Here is a 21,855-nt window from a genome sequence, read left to right as displayed (position 1 = left end):
AGGCAACCCATTGCCTCATAGGTTTCAAATACAGAAGCCATGAGTCTCCTTTTCATCTAATCTTTATGGTGGTGCTACAGCAGAGTAACCCACCTTAAAAGCACAGCAATGGTAACAGAGCAAAACATCAATATTTCAAACAAAACACAACAGGGAAAAAAAAAAATCTCCACCAGAAATAAAACCAGTTTTTGTACAGCATCAGCATCGGTTTGGCTGTTCCTTGTCTTTTCCAGGGGTCTGTGACATGTGTTTCAGTCTCTTGCTCTGTCTGCAGACTCAGGATCAGTGTTGCAGCAGAGGCTTCCTCATCATCAGAGGCTGCAAAGAGGAGGAGGTGGCTGAGCTAATGTTAGTCAAGGCCTGCTGAGGTCACCATCCACAGAGAAATATGCATGGAGAGCAGGGATGGAAGTAAAAACAAAGGGTGTGGGAGGCAGAGGAGATGAGTTAAAGACAGACAAGAAGATATGTGGATCAGAAAGATTAAGGGAGGATCCGGGTTAGGAGAAAGTCACATAAAAGACAGACATGGGAATGGAACAAACACTGAATACAGTAATCGCACTAATTTAGTTTGTAGTGGCAAAAAGATAATGTACTTTTAAAAACAAACCTAACAGTGACACGAACATCAGTATATGAATATATTTTAACCATACAGTATTATGATATACATACATAGAATTAAAATGAGAATTTGCCGTGAAGAAACATTTTGCCCTTCAGTATATCTAAATCGATTGATGTGTTTCTGTATCTGTATCCAGGTGCAAAACTACCCCTTCTCATGCATGTTTGAAACTCTGGAAAAAAAAAAAAAAAATCCAAATTCTTTTAGTATTCTGTATGTTAATAAAATCATGTTTAGCCTTTCATATGTTTCTGGCCACACAAGGCAGAGTAGACTCATTTTTATCATCAAATCCATCTTTAAAAAAATTGTCCATCAAACAATTAGAGATATTGTGATCCAATTTATATGTATGCTGGATTAAGCAATGTGCCTAGAAACAAAATCCTGAGTAACCACAACCCCAGCATCTGTAGCAAAAAAAAAAAAAAAAATGTCTGGGCTGAAATTAGTCCGTTGAGTTGCTTTCACTTGCATCATTTTGCATGCTTAATTGAAATAGACTGATTGCATTTACAGGAAGGGGGTGGCCACCATAACAAGGCTGCAGATGGGTGAAGTGAAATCATATGCAAGCTGAGGATGTGCACCGATTAACTCTTCTTCATCCTCGTTTGTAGAATAATACGGGAATAATTAAAGTGGGTTGCAGAGCAGTGCCTACGTGATAGCCATTGGAAAAGACTGAACTGAGGTCAACTCGAAATGGTTATGTGAGGTCAGATTTAGATTTTCCTACTAATGAGACATTAGTTTAATCTTCCAGTTGGACAAGTGCCACCCCCTTCTGGCTGTGCTGTGAGGGCTTTCTTTGAGTCATATATTTCATCATCATCTCCAATCAGACTTTTCTTCAATGTTAACAAGCCTCTGGCAGGAAACTCTCTCATTTCATACAAGTCAAATAAAATTTACTGAAAATACGATTAATTTCATTTTGTAAACTGTTGAAATTTTTGCCAAATGAAAAATTGTATGCACATGTTGTTACCAGCTGAGATTTTCCCCTTAACATAAGCACCTTGTTTTTGAACTCCTGTTGCTGTTCTACTTCTCAGCTCCGCTCTCTCTCTCTCTTTCTAACTCTCTGTCTCACTATGTGGTGTTTGAGAAATATTCACAGCTCTAGCTGTGAAATGGATGTTGACGGAAGCATCTATACTCATAAAATGTGTACGTTTAAATAGGCTCAAGCTCTAAAGCAAGTCTCTGAAGCGTGTACATTGTGTGCTCCAACTCCAACATCAACCTGCAGCTTCTTGTTGCTGCTGAACTAGTTGAACACTAGAGGCAAATTACCTGCTCCAAGCCTGACTAGAGTAAACGCACTTCAAGCACTTTCTGTAAAGGTTACAGTACTTATCGCTGGGGGCTGATGTGCCCATTGTTTCTGCCAAACACTGTTGAGCTTTTTTTGTTGCATATCAAAGGGACTTGTGTTGCTTGTGATAGATGTGAGCTTGTGTTGGATGTAATGATGTTGGCTTTATGGACTCTAGTGATAGTCCTATGATTAACTAAATTAATGACATTTGATTACACAATACATTTTTCCCCTAACCAGGGTCTTGTATTCATTCAGAACCCTTTATTGCTTTTCATAGCTTTTCATAACCTACAACAATCATAAGGTCCAATAGTTTATAACAAGCGCATAACATAAAAGTCAGTTTTCCCTTCCCTTTTTCTGTACCGTACACACACCTGATCTTGCTTGGATGAATGAAAAAAATGGGTGCACAGGGTAGAAAAAATCTTTTCTAATGTATGAATCACATGTCATTTACATTTTCCATAATGCATCACGGTAGTTTTTAAAGGGAGCTCAGGTAAACCAACATCTGTTTGAAATTACGTTATGGATTTGGACCAAGTGGACCAACTAGAGGCAAGCTTCTTCCTATCCATTTACAGTAAGGACACTAAAATAGCTATCAAACATTCACAGGGTACATTACCATGATTGTTGTCACAACAACCGTCCGGTTCTCCATTGCTGAGCTGTCATTTGAGAGTCCATTTTCATTTTGAACCAGCACAAGTTTGTCTATGTCATTCCAGTAGCCAATCTGAAGTAAGAAAAGGAGAACAAAAAACAGAAAAGAACCAGTTAAAAGACAATTCAGGAATCGATAAATAAAACTTGAATTTATCCACAATTTAAAAAACCACAACACAATAAAAATAAGTTAGGAAAAACAACCCACTGTAAAAAATAAGCATACATGAAATGAAGAGCAGTGAATATAATATGAAAATAAAAAATAATTAGAATGAGCTTATTCCTGCAAATTTCCCTTTGGAACAATAGAAGATATTTAGTGTGAGCCAGAAACTGCTGGAAAATTATTTTATTATAGAAAATACATCAGAGCTTGTATCTAGTTAAAATAATTTAGGATTTTTTAAGCTTGTTTTATATGTATATATATATATATATATATATATATATATATATATATATATATATATATATATATATGTATGTCTGTCTGTCTGTCTGTCTGTCTGTCTGTCTGTCTGTATGTATATATATATATATATATATATATATATATATATATATATATATATATATATATATATATATATATATATATATATATATATATATATATATATATATATATATATATATATATATGTGCTTGTGTGTGTGTATAAGGAAACTCCTGACACTCGTAGAACTGCGGCTCTCTAGGACCACATTTAAACACTCTTGTCTAAGAGGGTTAAAAAGAGAACCAAAGAAATATAACACAGTGAATACTGGATCATGCAATTCCCAAAAAAAACAGATACAAACGCAGGTTTTGTTAATAATAAATGAATGAATGAATGAACTGTTTTTTCCAAAATTTTCATGCATGCTTTCTATCCCCACCAGTAATCTTCTTTCTAATGTCTCAAGCTATTCAAGTTACAGATTTCAGGAGGTCTATTTGTCTCTGCATCATGAAGAGAACTCACCTTGCGAGGTCCATTGCTTTTAAGTTCAAACACATCCATGGTATAATTGATTCTCCGACCGAAGTGATCAAACTGAATATTTCCAGTAAGGCCTTGAATCCGCACCTGAAATGATAGTAATGGAGATGATAAGGACAAAACCAAACACTGTACATTAACATTACTGCCAGTGAACACTCCTATAAGTGTCAAACAATGTTTGTGTGCTCATATATTATTGAAAAGAAACAGCACCAAACATCTAAATTTGTTGAGAAAAGAGTTGCTGATATGAAAGAATTTGCTGAATAAATGCAATACTTCCTTATGCTTAGGCAGGCGCTTTTATTGCAATGGGGGGTTAAGACGTAACAGTTTTCATTGTCAGTGGGAGTGTCCACTAAAAAGTAATTACAGAGTGTAAAAACAAGGTGAGGAGGAGGTCACAGCAGGAATCTGTTGTGGCTCACTTTTCTTTATTTCACAATAACGGTTGTATTTTCCATGATCTGTAGAAAACGGCTGGTCTGTATTAAGCTGCAACATTTTTATTAAAGAGAATGGTCGCTGTCTCTCAGTGATAATTTCTGAGACAGACTATAACTGTGATTATAACAGAAGTCTTGGGATAAAATAGTGGTCACTGCGACTGTGGCTGCTTCGTTTTATACAATTATGGCTGTGACATACTCCATTTGTTTCTAATGGCTGCAGCACTTACAGGTGTTGCATTGGCAACACTCTAACCCTGAACCCCTGTGGTCTGTTTGTAACACATCTGAAATAGGAGCACAGCAGGTCTAAATAGTAACAGCTGGACGTATCCACAGCAGCATAGATTGAACCATAGCAGCAGCCAAAGTCCAAACAAAAATCAGTGAGCTTCAGCTTTAGCAGCACAGCCAGGCAGAGCAGCTGTTGCAGATCGCCCTTTTAAAAGAATAACGAGCAATGATTGCAGCACATAGTGTCAAAGCACATCAGTCTCAGATCTGAAGTATACACAGTGTCCCACTAAATTAGCAGTGTACTGTAACTACACTGAATCAGAAACAAAATGCAATGGAGAAGGTGATGCAAGGTAACACAGACGTTGTTGCAAAACAGCAAAAATGTGCTTTCAGATTAAATAAAATAGCTCACAGGAAAAACTCTTGCTGTGACCTTCCAGAAGGCTCCATGTAAATAAGGGGTTTTGTCATTGCTATCAATAAAATATGGCAAGAAACAACTTACAAAAAGAATAGGAATAGATTTCATGTAGGTAATAATGATCCAGCCAGTAAAGAATCTGTCCAAACTGGTTTAACTATGAAGTTAAAAGCTGGTTTCTGTTTCAAGATAATGACAGAATGTGACAGGAAGAATATGAATAAATAGGAATGGCAATTCACAGTACTTCAACGTCAGCATTTCTGGATCATTTTTGTCCTTTAGTCAGTTTGGACTTTATTCGAGTGTAACTTAGTGTGCATTTGTGTTTCTATACAACAACAAACCTGTACCTACCTGTTTTAGGGCACGCTCCATATCTATTCCCTGATTCCAAGGAGCAGCCGGATTGGCAAGGCAGTCGCCAGCATTGCCTCTCCGACTAATATCAATTTTCTGCCGACGAAGGGTGCGGAAGGCCTCAGCCATTACCAGGACGCCATCATAAGTCAGAGATGAGGTATACTGTAGATTGAAGAAAAACAAAGATGAGAAACAAGGTTTGTGTTTAAAGACTGTTTTTTCTTTTTCTTTTAGGAAATTAAACTACAAGTTCAGCCCATGTGGAAATGAACGCTAAGATAAACTTCACTCTGCATAAATAAACAAATAAAAAGAAACGCCACCACCATGTGTAAAATGTTTTCAAAGCCACGACCGTCTAGTAGCATGCACAGCAGCGAAAAACCCAATGTTTGAATAAAATCCTCAAGATTACAGTAAGCAAATATTATTTGACAACTTTCTATGTAAGATGGATAACTGTTTAGTTAAAATAGGGTTTTAACAAACAGTTTGTACTGAGCAGAAATTAAGGAACTTTATTGTTTCAAAAATCTATAAACAAACAAATTGAAAAACATAAACACTGGCATCTTTACGGTTGCCCTGAAGTGCAAACCACAATTCTTTACAATTACAAAACAAAAAACAAAACAAAACAAAAACAAAAAAACGCAACACAAAATTAAAAAACAGCAACAAATTGAAAATTACAACAAAATAAAAAAAAACCCAACACAATGACAAATTAAAAAACACAATCAATTAAATTAGCACTACCAAAACATTCTAAAAAGCACAACAAATAAAAAACGTGAAGAAAATGATAAAACACAATGACAAATATAAAACAACAACAAAGTTAGGAAAAGCACAACTACATTAACATACCAGAAGAGGTAGGTACCAGCAGGCGACAAGAAAAATCGCTGATTGGACAGTGGTGCCAGACGGCTTTTGAACCGGAAGTTGTTGTGTATGTAGCGCAGTTTTCAAAACATGAACGTAACCCGTCGCCCAAACATAGCTGCTGCTATCCAAGAATATTTTGATTATTACACACTTAACACAAAATGTGTCTCAACCAGCACACTAAAACTACTTCGAACACTTCTGTAGTATTTAACACAACAAATTTAGTACTACTTCAGCCTTTCCTCTACTCCAAACTGAACGAGGTATAAAAGTACAACAACTTCCGGTTCAAAACCCATCTGGCACCATCGTCCAGTCAGCGATTTCTCTTGTTGCCCGCTGGTACATACCTCTTCCGGTATGTTAATGTAGTTGTGCTTTTTCTAAGTTCGTTGTCGTTTTTTTTATGTCATTGTGTTTTATCATTTTTTTGTGTTTATTTCATTTTATTTTATTTTTTTATTTGTTGTGTTTTTTTTTTTTTTAAGAATTTTTTGTAGTGTTAATTAAATTTGTTGTGTTTTTTAATTTTTCATTGTGTATTTTTTGATAGTTGTTGTCATTTTCAATTTGTTGCTGTTTATTAATTTGTTGTTGCATTTTTTGTTTTGTAGTTTGTGTTTTTTGTTTTGTTGTTGTGGTTTGCACTTCAGGGTCACCGTACATCTTGGATAAAGATGATTGGCTCAAAGACTTGACTGTCTTGACTTTTGTTCAACTCCACAGATAACCTCAGATAATCAATTAGCTGCTTTAAAATGTTACCATACCTGAAAAAAGTGTCAGCTTTAGTTCAGATTATTGTTTTCAAATGAAGGGAACTTATATTAAAAGAAGTTATATTAAAAGACATAAGATCTTGTTGTTGATCAAATCCACTTTTATTGAGGATTTGCTTTGATAATGATGTTTAGATTTAAAAGTTTCGTTTAAAAGTGTCAAAACAAAATATTTCAAACAGGTTTCTGCACTTTAGAAATTATAATCCCAAAATAAAAATACATAAAAAAAAAAACTGACAGTAAAATAAGTATTTAAAGGGGTGCTATTATGGTATTTGGAGTTTTCTGAGCTTTCTACAGTGTTACAGGGTGGAATCCTCATCAGACATGTGAACGGCACTGTTTTTTTATTACCTAAACGCATGTTTGAGTTTGAGTTTGAGTTCCAGTTCCAGCATGCTCTTCGTTCGATTTCCATGGCGACGAAAAACGCGTCGTTTTAAAGAGTTTTTTCTACTTCGGATAAGGTTCGGTGACTGGTTACCTTCTACTGGTTAACAAGGGCATGTACAAATACATCAGGTGGGTGGAAAACGTTGGATAAAGTTATTTCCAACGATGGCTGGTGAGTTTACCAAAGAGAGACATCCTGCTGCATTCGTTGCTGTGGGTTGCTGTTTTCCACTTTGTTTTCAGGGTCTGATTCAGGTTCCAACATGTAGGGCTGTATGCTATGTGTTGACATTGTATTTTTTTTATTTTTTTTTATTGAGTTCATATGAGCCTAATCCTTCTGTTTATGAGATGTTACAATGATGGCGAAAGCAGGTGCGGTGCGCTCCCGATGTAGCGCGGTGGCGGGAGGTGGGGCTTAATGCAGAAGAGTCTCAATCCACTCGTTTTGCCCACAGGCTGATCTGACAGCCTACGGAGAGGGTCGGTCTGAAGTAAATAAAGCGATTTGTGACAATAACTCGACCAATCCCAGCCCTTCTGGTCTCAGAAATAAAAATAAATTAGCCTGAAATGAGCAAAAAGAGCAAAAAGTGAAATATCATCAGTGTCTAAACTCTTCAAACTGGCTGTGATCTTGACAGATTGTTCAACAAATTCATCATAGGTAGGGTGAATGTGCGGGAAACGACATGTTGAGCAGCAACACCCCCACCCAGTATACATTCCAGCACACAGTGCCACACAGACAGAGGCAGTCAAAAACCCAGCAGGATGCTTTCACATCACGACAGAAACAAGTGGAGGGATGAAAATGGAAGAAAAAAAGGGAAGACGACTGAGTTGTTCTGTCTCTGCAGGTGGTTTCTGTCTCACAGACATCCCTTGATTAGTACCACACAATGTGTGTTTTGGATGGCTGTGTACCATGTCATCCCCCTTTCATTTCTCCTGCTTGAAACCGAAGAAGCTGGCAAATGGTAACTATAGACTCAAAATCAAGGAAAAAAATCAGCAAAATTGAGCAAAGTACTGTACGACAGTCCTTTCTGTGTCTGTCGGGACAGGGTGGAAACACCTCTGGGACACATAGATTACAGTATTAGCTTTAAAAATACGCAATATTTTGGATTATATTTCCAGGTACGTTTCACATGTGTGATGTGTTTTCACTGCAAGCATGGAGTCTTTAGTACAACTGAAGCGTAGGTAAGCAAGTACAAGTTTACTCTACATTTCATACAAGGCCAAACACCAAGATTTATAAATGATGTAGAGAAAGAAAGCATGTGACACGTTCTACACGCATATTTATGAAAAATGCAGGCATGGCATTTAGAACTGTGAGTATCTGCTATCAAGCATTACGACCAGTGAACTGAAATGACGATTGTGCTGCAAGCTTTAAAAGCTGCAGGCTTTTATAAAAAATACATTTATTTAAAAACTAAATAATGTAATATTTCATAAAATTGTTTAACAAAACAATAACAAACAAACAAACAAAAAAAAAAATATATATGTATGTATTTATATATATATATATATATATATATATATATATATATATATATATATTTTTTTTTTTTTTTTTTGTTATTGTTTTGTTAAACAATTTTATGAAATATTACATTATTTAGTTTTATATATATATAAATATATATATATATATATATATATATATATATATATATATATATGTATATATATATATATGTATATATATATATATATATATATATATATATATATATATATATATATATATATATATATATATATATATATATATATATATATGTGTGTGTGTGTGGTGTATGTGTGTGCGTATATATGTATATACATAGATTGCTTTTTATCTGTGTTCTTGTCGACAGCCAGATCTTTAGTACGCCGTATTGTATTGTTCACCGTCTCTGTTATTAGGGAATTTCAGAGCATTAGATATGGAACTAATACATACTTCTGGAACACACCTTAAAATTTGGTTAGCTTTAAGTTTCAAGCAGAAAAGGAGCCAGCAGTGGTATCATAGTCGATTTGTATGACCCTAAAAAAAGCCTTTAGGAACACCAGAGTATTCTTACTCTTTCCCTAACCATTTCTTGCTCATTTCATTTTACATACATGTTGCCATGGTCTTTGACAATGTACAAGACAAATGCAACATACGTGAAGTAGCCATACCCGCCTAGGATAATTATACCACAGTTAACCACAATTCCTCCATTCCTTATTCATCAGCTAAATTCTCCTTCCTTTGGACACATGTGTGACATATTTTTTTCTCATGCACGAGTGTCAACTTAATCTGGATGACAAATTAACGTTTTATTGAGTACAGCTGTAATGTATTTGCTGTCACCCCTAAGAACAGAGTGAGTCCTAAAGAAATTCTCAGTACACATACACTTTTTTATAACTAGGTACATGCCAGTGAGGGAATTTTAGGAACATGCAGTGAAGTTCACAAACACTTATTACTTCTAAGTTACAACCGTAACTTATTATTATTATTATTTTTTGTTTGTTTGTTTTTTTGATGGTAATCTAAACATAAGCGCAGCAGTTATATCTTATTTCACTACATAAATTATCATAGAAATTGTCCACTTTCAGTGTGGAAGTCATGAATTTGTGATTCGTAAAGTGGAGTAAAGCACGAAAAGCTGTTTATAACACTGGGTCACAGGTTCAAACCATGGTTCATACAGGTAGATCCAGTGCAAAACAACTACATGTTGGCTCTCAAGTGATATCAATCAATGTTAGTAAACAATATCATTGATGCTCTAAAACGCTGATTATATCATGTCAATGAAGAAATAAAGAGGAAATAGGAATAGGTTAAAACAAAAAGGGAAAATCAGGCAGACCAACATATTAACTCTGGAAAGAATCCTAGTAAGCTGAACATTCTATCTGAATGAGCAGTTATTATTACTCCTAATGCTATTATCTGATAAGCTATGCAAATACAGGTTTTGCAAACCTATGCCGATTCTTAAGATGTGATCACAGGTGCATGAAAAAGATGAGCCTTGGCAAGAGAGCTTGTAGCTCAGTGAAGTTGGGTCAGATCATATGCATAATAGCTAAACTTTTATGACATTTCCTTGCCAGGTCACTGGTCACTTTCATTACCTTTTAAATGAAATTTCAAAGCACAAAAAAAGCTAATTTTGAGGCAAACCAGTGGTTAAGAGGTTTTGATTGATGGAAAAAGGAAGTAGCTAAAATCCAGTCTCCTGGGAAAAAGGGGTGAGTCCCAACTGTGCTTTTCATGCCACACATTCTTAGACCGGATTTTTGCTTGGCCTGAGGCTACTAGCTGGCCCAAGGCAAATTGAGCTCAATTTTATGCAACAAAAATTGGCCAGAGGCAATTTGAAGACATCTTTTGTCTCCAGATGTTGGACTATTTTCTGTTCTGTGTTAAATCATTAAAACCTTGTTTGTAAAAGAACGGTATGAATAATTTTTCCTCAGTGCAACCACAAGAACATTTTTAATGCACTTAAAAGATATTTGCAGCTCCTACAGTTGACGCAACCTGCAGCTGTGTTTACCTTTTTGGTTCCTCCAAGTGTTTTCCCTGTGTTTATCTGTCGCAATCATGCATAATAGGTTTACCTCAATTAGCACACAAACTGTTGAGTCAATGGTAAGGAGAGATTGATACAGCTGGCATCATTTAATGAGGATTCATTAGCTGGATCTTAGAGTGATGATTAACAAATTTACAATAGCCTGCAGGTAAAGAATGAAATGCCAACAATAAAAGAATATGACCTACAAAATATATTTGCATCATTTGCAGATGTGTATTGTACAAGCCATTATTTCAGTCTTTTTTTTTTTTTTTTTTTTTTTTTTTTATATGTTGTTTATGAGCCAGAGGGCAGTGAACCAAGAGCTGCAGTATGATGTATTTTTAACGAGTAGGTGGACATATTTCTGGTTAATATATGCAGCTCCACTTGGTTTCAGGTCAATACTCTGTTAATAGCGATATGCTTTGGAGGTCAAGAAAGACAAAATCAGAGATAGAAAAGAAGGAAGTATGGGAGTTTAAATATGGACAATGAATATGCAAGAGAAAAGAACCTGGTAAGAGATAAAGTACAAAATGAGGGGAAACAGAAATATAATTCTTCTGTGAATTGAATGAACACTACGCAGAACAGACTGGATGTCTGAAGTGTACTTGCATCTTGCTAAACTTAACGGTAAATCACATATTAGCCCTTGCACCTCCCATATCCTGATATCATGCTCTGATTGGCTAAGAAGGTGTGTCAAACGCACCACATAACATGGAATTGTTCATATGCAGCAGACCACTCTGTGACTGGATAGTTCTATCTGCACCTGCAGCTTTTCTGGTGAGTTCGGTGCAAAAACAACAATTTCACACCAGCAAAAACTGTCATAAATGTGTATGTGAATGTGTATGCTGCAGATGGTGTTTTGATGTGCAGTAAAGCTACATTTCTGAATCCCAACAAAACTCCCCTCCAGGCAGTAATGAAACATCTTTGTTCTACAAAGTTTTTGCTTATTTGCCTTGACAGATCCAGGAATGCAGAAATGAACATTTCTTTTCAACGAGGAATAGACCAGTTACCCGACATACTTTTTTTTTTTTGTTTTTTTTGGTTTAGCCTCTATTTTAGGTAATATGTTTTATGTACAGTGTATTAATAATATAATTTATATATACACACATATATATATATATATATATATATATATATATATATATATATATATATATTTGTGTATTGACGTTGACTGATATCACTTGAGATCCAACATGTAGTTCTTTTTGCACCGCAATTATATATATATTCCTTTCTTACTCAAACACAAAGTTGGATGAATGCTGCTCTGATAATGATCATTATGCTGGACTGTGGATGTTAATTTTATTACTACACTTTTAAAAGTATTTAACATATCCACTTTCACTGATTACTGCTAAATCACAAAAACACTTTTCAGGAACTGCATTAATATTTACTTTTTGGGGAGTGCAGAGGTCTTCGGTGTGCTTTGGTGTGTTATATATGTGCTAGTCCTGGAAAAATACAGAGTTTGACCGTTCATTCCAGTTCTCCCTTTCTCACTCATGCATATTTAGCGGCTCATGCTTTACTTTTGATTAGTTAGCAGTTTACAAGTGCAATTAATACACCTTCTTACACAATTGCCCTTTGAAAGTTGACCCAATATTGGCCCATGAATTCTATGGTTAAAACCACATCTGTTTAATTCTGGGTTTTCCATTTGTTGCTGGCTTGCAACAGTTTCAAAGGGCAAAAAATCAGCAACTTTGAATGATGCTTTCCATCATGAAAACATGCATGTAATCTTTACCTTAGGTGGGCTTTCAGATCCAGGGTACTCTCGCTGGTCCAGTTTATTCCAGCGCTGCATCAATTTTATGACAATAGCTTTGCTGAAATCCACCAGCTGAAAACCGGTAACGTTGGCTCCACCATGCATGAACCTCTCGAGGGATATGTCTTTAAAACCCTAAGAGAAATCAGAAGTAAGAAAAACCCAAGACCAGATACTAAAGAGCTAATATGTATCAGCATATGCTCCCACACAGTGTATACGCCTTTTCAGCTACTCATTTACAGCCCTTTCACGGGTGTGAGAGTGATTTTGCGTTGAGTGACACTTCATTGTGAGGTGGTGGTGAAGAGGAATCAATCTGGGATAATGCCGGAGACAAAGATACCGAGTAAAGACACGTGAGCATTATCCAGGGTTGATGGATGCTAATTGCTAAAAGCTCTGAGAGCCTATTTAGTTTGCAATGAGCTCATAGACTCCCTTTTCACAGCCCCGGAGAGAACAACTGTTAAACAGATTTAAGGGATTCAGTTTGAGGCCATATATCATCTCTTGATATGGGCTCCAGAAGCTTCTGACAGCAGTGACCTTGTCAAAAATAGACAAATGGTAATATATCAGTCCACAAGTCATAGGAACAAGGACCTTTTGTGTGAGTATGATAGGAAACAAAACATCCTCATACACTCACTTGCCAAAGTAACACGCACATTTGCAAATACAAGGTACAGCAATTTAATCAACATTTGGAGCATGTGTGAGACACAATCAAAAGGTTTGTGAAAATGCTGCAGCAGATTTTAATGTTTGTTTTATTGTCACTTTTTAATTACATATGGTTTGGTGAAGTTTTTATTGAACTGTTCGGTAAAATAAAAGGCTAATTAGGGGAAAGGTGTAATAAACTATAGAGCAATAACTTGATTTGATTTATTACAGTCTTGAACTTGAGCATGATGGTTACAAATTTGATCAAACTTTCAATGACACTACATCACTGACAGTATAGGAGTATTCAGCTGCTGTCAGCGCAGGTTGGGCTGCTGCAGCTACTGGCTGGAAACTACCTTTGAGATGACACAGCGTTTTCTCTTGACTGACTGAAAGCTTAACTGATGGGGACAATGTGAGATATGTTTTGATTTTCACCAGGTTGGTCATTGCCTCTGGAGTGTCTTATGAAATTTCATATCATTTTCTGTAGCTCATTTGCTACAGATGGACTGCAAACTCAACAGTTTTCATTTCCAGCTGAAGGACGTGTCAGCTGTCTAATTCAGTATCGTTCCTGCTCTAATACTGGGAAGCAAATAAGGCTTTTAAGAGTCATATTTTGAATAAGTTTAATCAACTTTACTTTTACTATCTGGAGATTGTACGCCAATGAAGATGTTTAAAACTAAAGTGTTTTTATGGAAAGCATTAGTCTACCTCAGGGATGGGCAACTTCAGTCCTTAAGAATCTTAATCCAGCAGGTTTCAGGCTGTTTGTTGCTCTAACACTCCTGGGTCAAATGAATAGATCCAACTGCTGTTTGTCAAGTTCTGCATAATGATCCATTTATTTAACTCAGATATAATGAAACATTGAACCATATAAACCTGCAGTACAGTAGCTCATAAGGACTGGAGTTGACCATCCCCGCTCTAGCTGGTAAGCCCGCAAGAACAGACTGTTGTAACTTGGCTTACTGAATGATTTCCAACAGGACAGCAGCGTTTTTTACGTCATAGAGACTTCTTAGGTCAGCCACAGACAGCCAAACAAATGATTGAACCTTTTGGAACAACAGGTAGTCTTTTTGGATATCCAGTGTAGTCAGTAAAAACCTGAACAATTGGTAAAATACAGCCAGTTTAGCATCTTCTGTTCCTCATACTGGTCATTGATTAAGAATTAGAAACATGTTAAAGAATAACAAAAATCTCATGAATTAATCTTTATGTAAATATCTGATAGTTGTGAAATTGTGCTTTATCAAGTTCTGTCTATTTTGCTATTGACACTTTTTTTTAATTTTTTTTTTTTTTTATCTTCTTTAAATGCAACCAAACCTCATATGTTCTGTGTCGCATGAATGTCAAGCAGAATACAAATGGAATCTTTATTATTAATTACAAATTATTCTGTTCTTTAAAGATACTTATTAAAAGATAAACCTGCCTTAGAAGCTTCTCTTCCCTTTTTCTGAGTAGCCAACATAAAAAATCAAGCAGACACTGATGACAAGTTCCTACTGAGCACAGCTCATCTGCAAAGATATAAGTTGCTTTGACCTTCTAAACCAATTTCTCAATCCTGGTCTTCAGGATCCATGGCTATGCAAGTTTTAGTAGCACCGCTATGTTGACACACTTGAATGAAATGAATGGTTTGCAAAGAACTCAGTGAGAAAGTTGATCAATCTGAATCAGGTGTGTTAGAGTAGGAACATGTCTCAAACATGCAGGGTGGTGGCTCCACCTGGACTGAGAAATGTTACTCAACAACCAGACCTGTTCTTTTTTTCTCAATAACTTTAGATAAAAAGATTTTTTTTAAAAAAATGGAAAAAAGTGGGAGAAAACATTGCACAAATGCACAAACTTGAATGTTAAAATAAAACAAAAAGTTTTTTTTTTTTATGTTAGTTTAAACTATGCAAACTGTTACATATTAAAGCCCTGTCTTGCTAATATTTGCATATCAGACAGCCTGCTGGTGCTTTCTTGCATATCAACACAAGAACAATCCACAAGCCTGCTAATAAAACAAAACATCAAACCAACACCAGCACAAGCATGTCTCATTACGAAGCTGCAAGTGGTGACATTAAAAATACTCACCAGGTTGGCTATGATGTAATGGTAACCTTTCACATGTTTCCCCACGCTGACAGCCTGGAAACACAGAAAGAAAGGGAGAACAGTATTACTTTATCATCTCCTGTTGTGTGACGTGGATTTGGAGCATGGGAAGGGAATCAAACAACAAACAAAGGTTACCTCCTTCTATGTTTTGCCCCATTATTCCCCTTATAATATCAGCTTTGCATAATGTTGATGTAAAGCAGAAGAAACTACTGCAGTGGTTTATGAGACACTATGTGAGCTAGCATGTAGCATTTTCAGCTTGAATATAATTAATCAAAACCCAATAATTTACCTTGTTTCACCAATTACAGTTTAAGGAGCATTAAAAGTTTGGTCTGAAATGAAATTTTCTGAATTTATCTTTTTTTGTCATTGCTTAAAATCAAGTAAAGAGATGGAATAAAATATGGCATATTGTAGGACTTTTTTAACATCATTCATGAGCCTAATTAATAAACTATTCACATTTTTTTGTCTCTAGTCTCACAAAACACATCTGCAGCTATATCCTGGCACACACAAACACACGCATGCACACACAGATCACAGCTGGCAGGGGCAGACAAACAGAACAGTCTCTGTCTCACAGCAGGGACGCTCGCCAATGGCCGCTCTGCAGAGACAACTGATGGGTGTGAGTGTTTGTGTATGTATGTCTTGCTGTACAATTAAATAGATGTGTGTGTGTCTGTGTGTGTGTGTATGTGAGTTCACCCACCACTGAAGCCAATTAAGAAACAATCTGTCTGTCTGACAACAGGGTGCGTGTTGTGGGTGTGTTCAGGACTGCACGCTGGAGCTGGTGTGTATGTTTACTTGCCCGAAGTCTTAGAGTTTGCGACGCAATTCATCACAAATGTGATTTTTATGTAAATGTGTGTTTGAGACGTGTTTGCTTGTGTGCGTGTCAGTTGCATGTGTCACTGAGTTTGTCAGAAGTGCATACGGAGGAGTAAAAGTGATGACAAGTGGCAGAACTGATGGGATGTTACACTCCAACCTGAGTCAAGGGGCATGCAAATACATACTCACACACACACACATTTGTGCCACCTGTCACAGCTCAAGTCTCAACCATCAGGCAAGACAGATAATCTGATGAACTTAGACAAGCACAAGGTGTCAGAGTGCAGGCCTTGATGGAGTGTGTGCCTTTGTGTGCACTCAAAAGTGGTGTGTGAGCGGACAGTATTGTGACATAAATTCAAACACACGCTGAAGTAGTTGTTGGCAAAGTCACATTTTTCATGTTATGAACTCCAAGGAAAAATGCAAATCTTGTTTTGCTACTGCATGTCAGCAGACATCTGTAGTGCTTTCAATTGGATTAGTGGAGCAGACAGGAATGAGAAAGACATGAACAATAATGTAAATACTTACATACATGCGCACACACACACATATGCATACATATCATATATTATATATGATTACCATTGTTCCTTTTTTGCACAAGCATAATAGTCAATTGCCACATCTTATCCTGTGGTTGAAACTGACAATTAAGAGAAGGCAGTGCAGCATTATTGAGTGTTAAGTGCTTTTAAGTCTGGGTCAGCGACAAATCTCCACACTCTCACCCATCATCTCACTGATAACAACAGTACCACTTAAAATGACACTGTAGCATCATTAAAGCATCATCTCCTGAAAACAGCTGTGGGATTTTTTTGGGGGGATTTCACATTACTGTCAGTGTGCCTGAAGTTGTGTGATAATACTTTTCACTCAAATAATAAATTTGGAACTAAACAGGAACTATAGAGTGTTATTGAACTGCTCCATGAGAAGTAAAAATTAAACATGATTCAAATGTTTGTTAAAGATTATATATAGATTATATATAGATCATTCCACTGTTAAATAATTGGTCACTCAGTTGATTCTGTTATTTTCTAATTTTCTAAATTGACTTGTTATAGTAAATCATCGCATCGAAGCAAGTTCCTAGTTTGTGAATTTTGTAACTCACTGACAATGGCAATAAAATTTATTCTGATTCTGATTCTGATTCTGATTCTAAATGTGGAAAGTGAATATTTGTAGATCCAGTCCACATATTGAAATAAAGCATTACCTGGTAACCATTGCTCCGGTGCTCTAACAATGATTTGGCTGTAGTAATTTCATAAATGTTGTGCTAAAATCACCAGGCTTATTTCTATAAACAATTTTACAATACAATAGTCTGTCAACATGTCTATAATGTAGCAGTTTTTCAATCAAACAAAAGAAAAGACAAAACCTTTTCAATGCCTATCATTCTGAATACTGAAATATCAACAAACTATGTGATGTGTACTAATATTTATGTATTTATTATTTGTAAAAGTATTTTTTTTATTTTTTTTATCCCTAATTCTGACTGAAATTGTGGCGTGAAAGTCTCTTGGTAATACTTTGTTTGATGGAACAGGAACTTGGTCCTTTTATGTACCACGACTGCCTATATGCTCTTGCGTCATTACACATAGTTATGAAATCTTCTGATGACATTAAGAATGGATTCATGCAATGTAAAATGTAAGCATGTTTAATGTTGGCATGTCACTTTTTGGAGTTTTGAAAAAAAAAAATTACTTTAAAATTTTGAGTATTGACATATTTCAAAATATAGTCTTTTCAATATTTTGACACAGGAGTACACCTATTTTGTAAGCCAGAAAGTAGTACATTCATTTTATCACTTTGGATTCTGAATTTGGTTCTGTGCACCGGACCAATATACCTATTTCACATAGTGGTGCAAGCGTGTGTTGTATATTACCTGCTCTAGTATGCTCTGAAGTCTCTCAGGCTCCAGGTCAATGACATATTTTCGTTCCTGCCGCCGATCCAGGTCTTCTAGTAGTCTGCGATATGCTGCTTCGTTGAAACTCTCCACACAGATTGCGCTCACCTGTTTTTCCATATTTTTCACATGGAATGTGCTCATGAATACAAACAACTTGTAGAAATAAGGTCATGATTGTAAACAACAAGCTTGTTAAGCATGTTTGTTTGTGTGTATAACTACTGTATATATACTGCATGAGATCGTGACGGTTTTCATAATGTGTTTTCTAGCAAATGCCCAGGAATGTATGTGCTTGTGTGTGACCTAACCTGCCATGCATTCTGCCCCGCTCTCTCCATAATCGCTTGCAATATTGCATAACCTAAACAAGAGAAAGTAAGGAAAGAGAGTAAAAAAAAAAGTAAAGGTAGAAGTAATACTGATATAAGGTAGAATCAACAGTTAGGAAACCAGAAATGGTGTTATTGCACTTAAAATTTCCCAGTAGTGTTTCAAAAGTCTTTATTTGCCACAATTCTCTCTGACTGCTGTTACCTTTGAAAGCATTTCAAGATAAGCACAACTTTTCAACAGATTTGTCTGATACACTTATCCTTCAAAGCAACACCATAATGTCTTATCTTTAAAAGAGGGTACTTAGTACCACTTTATAAACTTGCCTCTTTTCAGGAAAGTGGGATCTTTGTGATTGATAGTGATAAAAGTATAAGTGCATTTTATAGCATATTTCGTTCTTCCTTTTCGAAAGGTGAACTTCACTTCAAAACACACAACCATATAATGATTTCATAATCTGGAACCAGTAACAGAAACAGGTTCTGTTTCTATAAAATGATGGAATAAGAGTTTGAGCAAGGTATCAGGAAATCTAAAAGATGACATTTATAAAAAAAAACAACTTTCACAAGTCAAAAGCAAGGGAAGAAAAAGTATATTATAAAAAAAAAGCACAAGTACATTCAAATTGTCTTGAGAAGTCGTCAAATTGCCTGCATATTAAAATCCACTTAAAATAAGATTAAATAACATCTAAATAACATATTTTGACCATTTTGCTGTTCTTTTTATTTTTTATTTTTTATTATTTTTTTTTATCAATTAAAGTATCTTTGGTTGGATTATGTGGACATGTTTATTTCTTAAATGAATTGCTACCAGAGATTTCAGAGTCGCTTATAACATGTACCTGGTGTGCAGTGCATGTTATTAGCTCCAGAGATACCAGTTCTATTTGTAAAAGAAATATTCGGGGTGATCTTTGTAAAAACACTGCTGCCTCTTTGAAGTTTGCTTTAAGTTATTAGGTTTCTGACTTCTATTGGAAGATTCAGCAAAACTTTCAGTGATATAATTTAGTATAAAAGAAAAGAAACACATACTTTTTGAACCTTTGATTAGAAATTTGGACATTATACAAGCTTTGGTTGTATAGTGTTATTAGTAGGATTATTGTGTTGTATGTACACACAATAAAAAAAAGGAAAAAAATACGTATCAATTATCCATAATATTAATCAAAATATTGTTTAATCTGCTCTGAGATCTGAGTGCAAATACATAAAATGAAAATACCTCACATACACTCACATTTGTCTTCTGTCAATGTACAAGCACAAAAATGACACACAGAGACTTACTTTTTAGATCCCAAGCCTCTTAAGTCATGTTATAAATAAACATGTCTGTGCGTAAATTAATTTAAGTGTGTTCAGGGTTGCACGTGTCTTTGATTTAGGTGTGTGTGTACTTTGATTGTGAACCCTGCACATATATTAATTTAATGCTTGCACAGATGCACTTGGATTCATCTGTTTATCCACACTTTGGTATGTGTGCATATGCATTTGTCTCTGTACGCAGTTGAGCAGGTAGGGGGGGGTATTTATGTGGGAGTGTGCATGTCAGCAGGCTGTCGGTGAAGCACAGCGGAGCAGGGGACATAAAACAGATCACAGCATTACTGCCCATTTTCCAGCACATTACCAGCAGCAGGGCCTGATGGGAGCCTATAATGAAGGGCCCTGCCTTGGCCAAGTCATGGGTGAGTACAGTCCAAACTCTGTGCATCTATCCTTCCCACCATTTCTCCCCACTTTCCAACTTTTCTTAAGCCTTACCCTTCCTCCTGCAATATTCCTCTGTACATCCCTCAGGGGCTGTGATCCTGTCTTTCCTTTTACTCTTTCTGTAATCTCTCCCCTACTTCCCTCCCCTTGCTACAGATCCACCTCCACTTCTCCCCGCCATCACCTTATTTGTCTCCTCTTTCCTTTGACTCGCACATACCTTCTGTCTTTTTGGCAGCCCCACCAGCTCAAATCACCTAGCCTGTCTTTTGTACTACGCTTTCCTTCTTCTCCCTGCATCTGCTCCCCTGCGCACTAACCCAGACAACCTGGACCACAGTGAAGTTGGCAGAGGCACAGACAGAACACACACACACATTGCACAGCTCATCAATTCCCTAACACACCACTATGTCATGCTCTTTTGGGATTTTGCATCATGTTTGACCTGTGTTTCACTCCCCATGGCAGAGACTTTGTCTGTGCACGTGTGTGTTTGAGAGAGAAATAATGTGCCAAGCATTCCCATGACAATGGTTAGGAGCTGTGCCTGCCCAACTAACTGTCATGCACTGTGTGACAGCATGGTCAAATTAGAGGCAGGTGAACGCTCCAATAGTTTAGGCCAAACTGTATAGTCTCATTCTGAAATGTGTGAAAATACACTTTCATTTCTGAAGTGTTACCCTGTTCATTTCCAGTGACACTGTCTTTGATGTTACACTTTATCTGAATAGCATCTCAGATTAAATCTCAGGCAAACAGACACCCAGATGGTACTTGTGCATTTGTAATATAACCATGATATCTATGTGCTTTGCAAACTGGATCCAAGTTTAACATCTGAACTTTGGCTTCTTGAACCAAACTAATTTGGATTTTTAATTCTGTTTTTAAGTTTTAGGTTGGGTTTAGTTTTCAAGAACAGGGTTAAAGGAAAGCTGATCTGCCATCTCATATTTATTTTTTTAGTGCTTACAATGTGGCTCTGAAATGACAAATTTCAGGTGCTCTGAGTTTCAGGAAACCTTTAGAACTATTTAAATATTTGACAAAAATGTCCCCTACCTCTTTGCTCCATGTTGGGCTTTTTTGCTTTCATTGGCTAGCTGTGTTTCTTTTTCTTTGCTAGTTGTCTACTAGTGAAGCATGCTGACTAAGTCCTGTACTTCCTGTAATAGGGATGAATCACTGCACTGTGGCATTTTGATATGTGTCAATAAAGAAATGGTGCAGGAAAAATCAGGATAGACATGAACTACTCATTTGTTCAAACTCCACTAGCTCACCAAACCCACTTGAACTGTGCTGAACATGGACAAAAATTGATTAGTTGGGTTACTTCTTTAAACAGGCCCAAATTCTGCTCAACACAGAAGACAGATATGCAGATGGACGGACAGTTTTGTCTGTCTTCTGCATTGGTTACAGACATAACTTGGTCCGTATTCAGTAAGTTTAGCCCTCTGTTACTTGACATAGAAAACAGAGCAATACCACCAAAAATCACCGGCAATTAAAAAGCACCTGAAGAAAAAAATGCAGGAAAAGTTTAAAAGAACAACATTATCAATAATTGTATACATGGCGTAAACATTTGAAGAGAGG

At 36.2% G+C, this 21,855-nt stretch overlaps 1 protein-coding gene across 2 annotated transcripts in view; it reads right to left on the bottom strand.

Annotated features, from left to right (window-relative positions):
* gria4a (glutamate receptor, ionotropic, AMPA 4a) overlaps positions 1-21,855 on the bottom strand; it is a gene marked incomplete at both ends in the record, with an annotated part of 114,900 nt that overhangs the window by 43,703 nt on the left and 49,342 nt on the right. For both annotated transcript variants that reach the window (XM_079245905.1, XM_079245904.1), the window contains 7 exons: positions 2,593-2,703; positions 3,605-3,709; positions 5,093-5,260; positions 12,547-12,705; positions 15,358-15,411; positions 18,152-18,283; positions 18,490-18,542. In XM_079245905.1, coding sequence (XP_079102031.1) covers positions 2,593-2,703; positions 3,605-3,709; positions 5,093-5,260; positions 12,547-12,705; positions 15,358-15,411; positions 18,152-18,283; positions 18,490-18,542 — 782 coding nt within the window. The remainder of the gene's footprint in view (positions 1-2,592; positions 2,704-3,604; positions 3,710-5,092; positions 5,261-12,546; positions 12,706-15,357; positions 15,412-18,151; positions 18,284-18,489; positions 18,543-21,855) is intronic.

Source organism: Telmatherina bonti, assembly GCF_933228915.1.
Source record: "Telmatherina bonti genome assembly, chromosome: 9".
Lineage (NCBI taxonomy): Eukaryota > Metazoa > Chordata > Actinopteri > Atheriniformes > Telmatherinidae > Telmatherina > Telmatherina bonti.
This window is presented reverse-complemented; position numbering and strand designations above follow the sequence as displayed.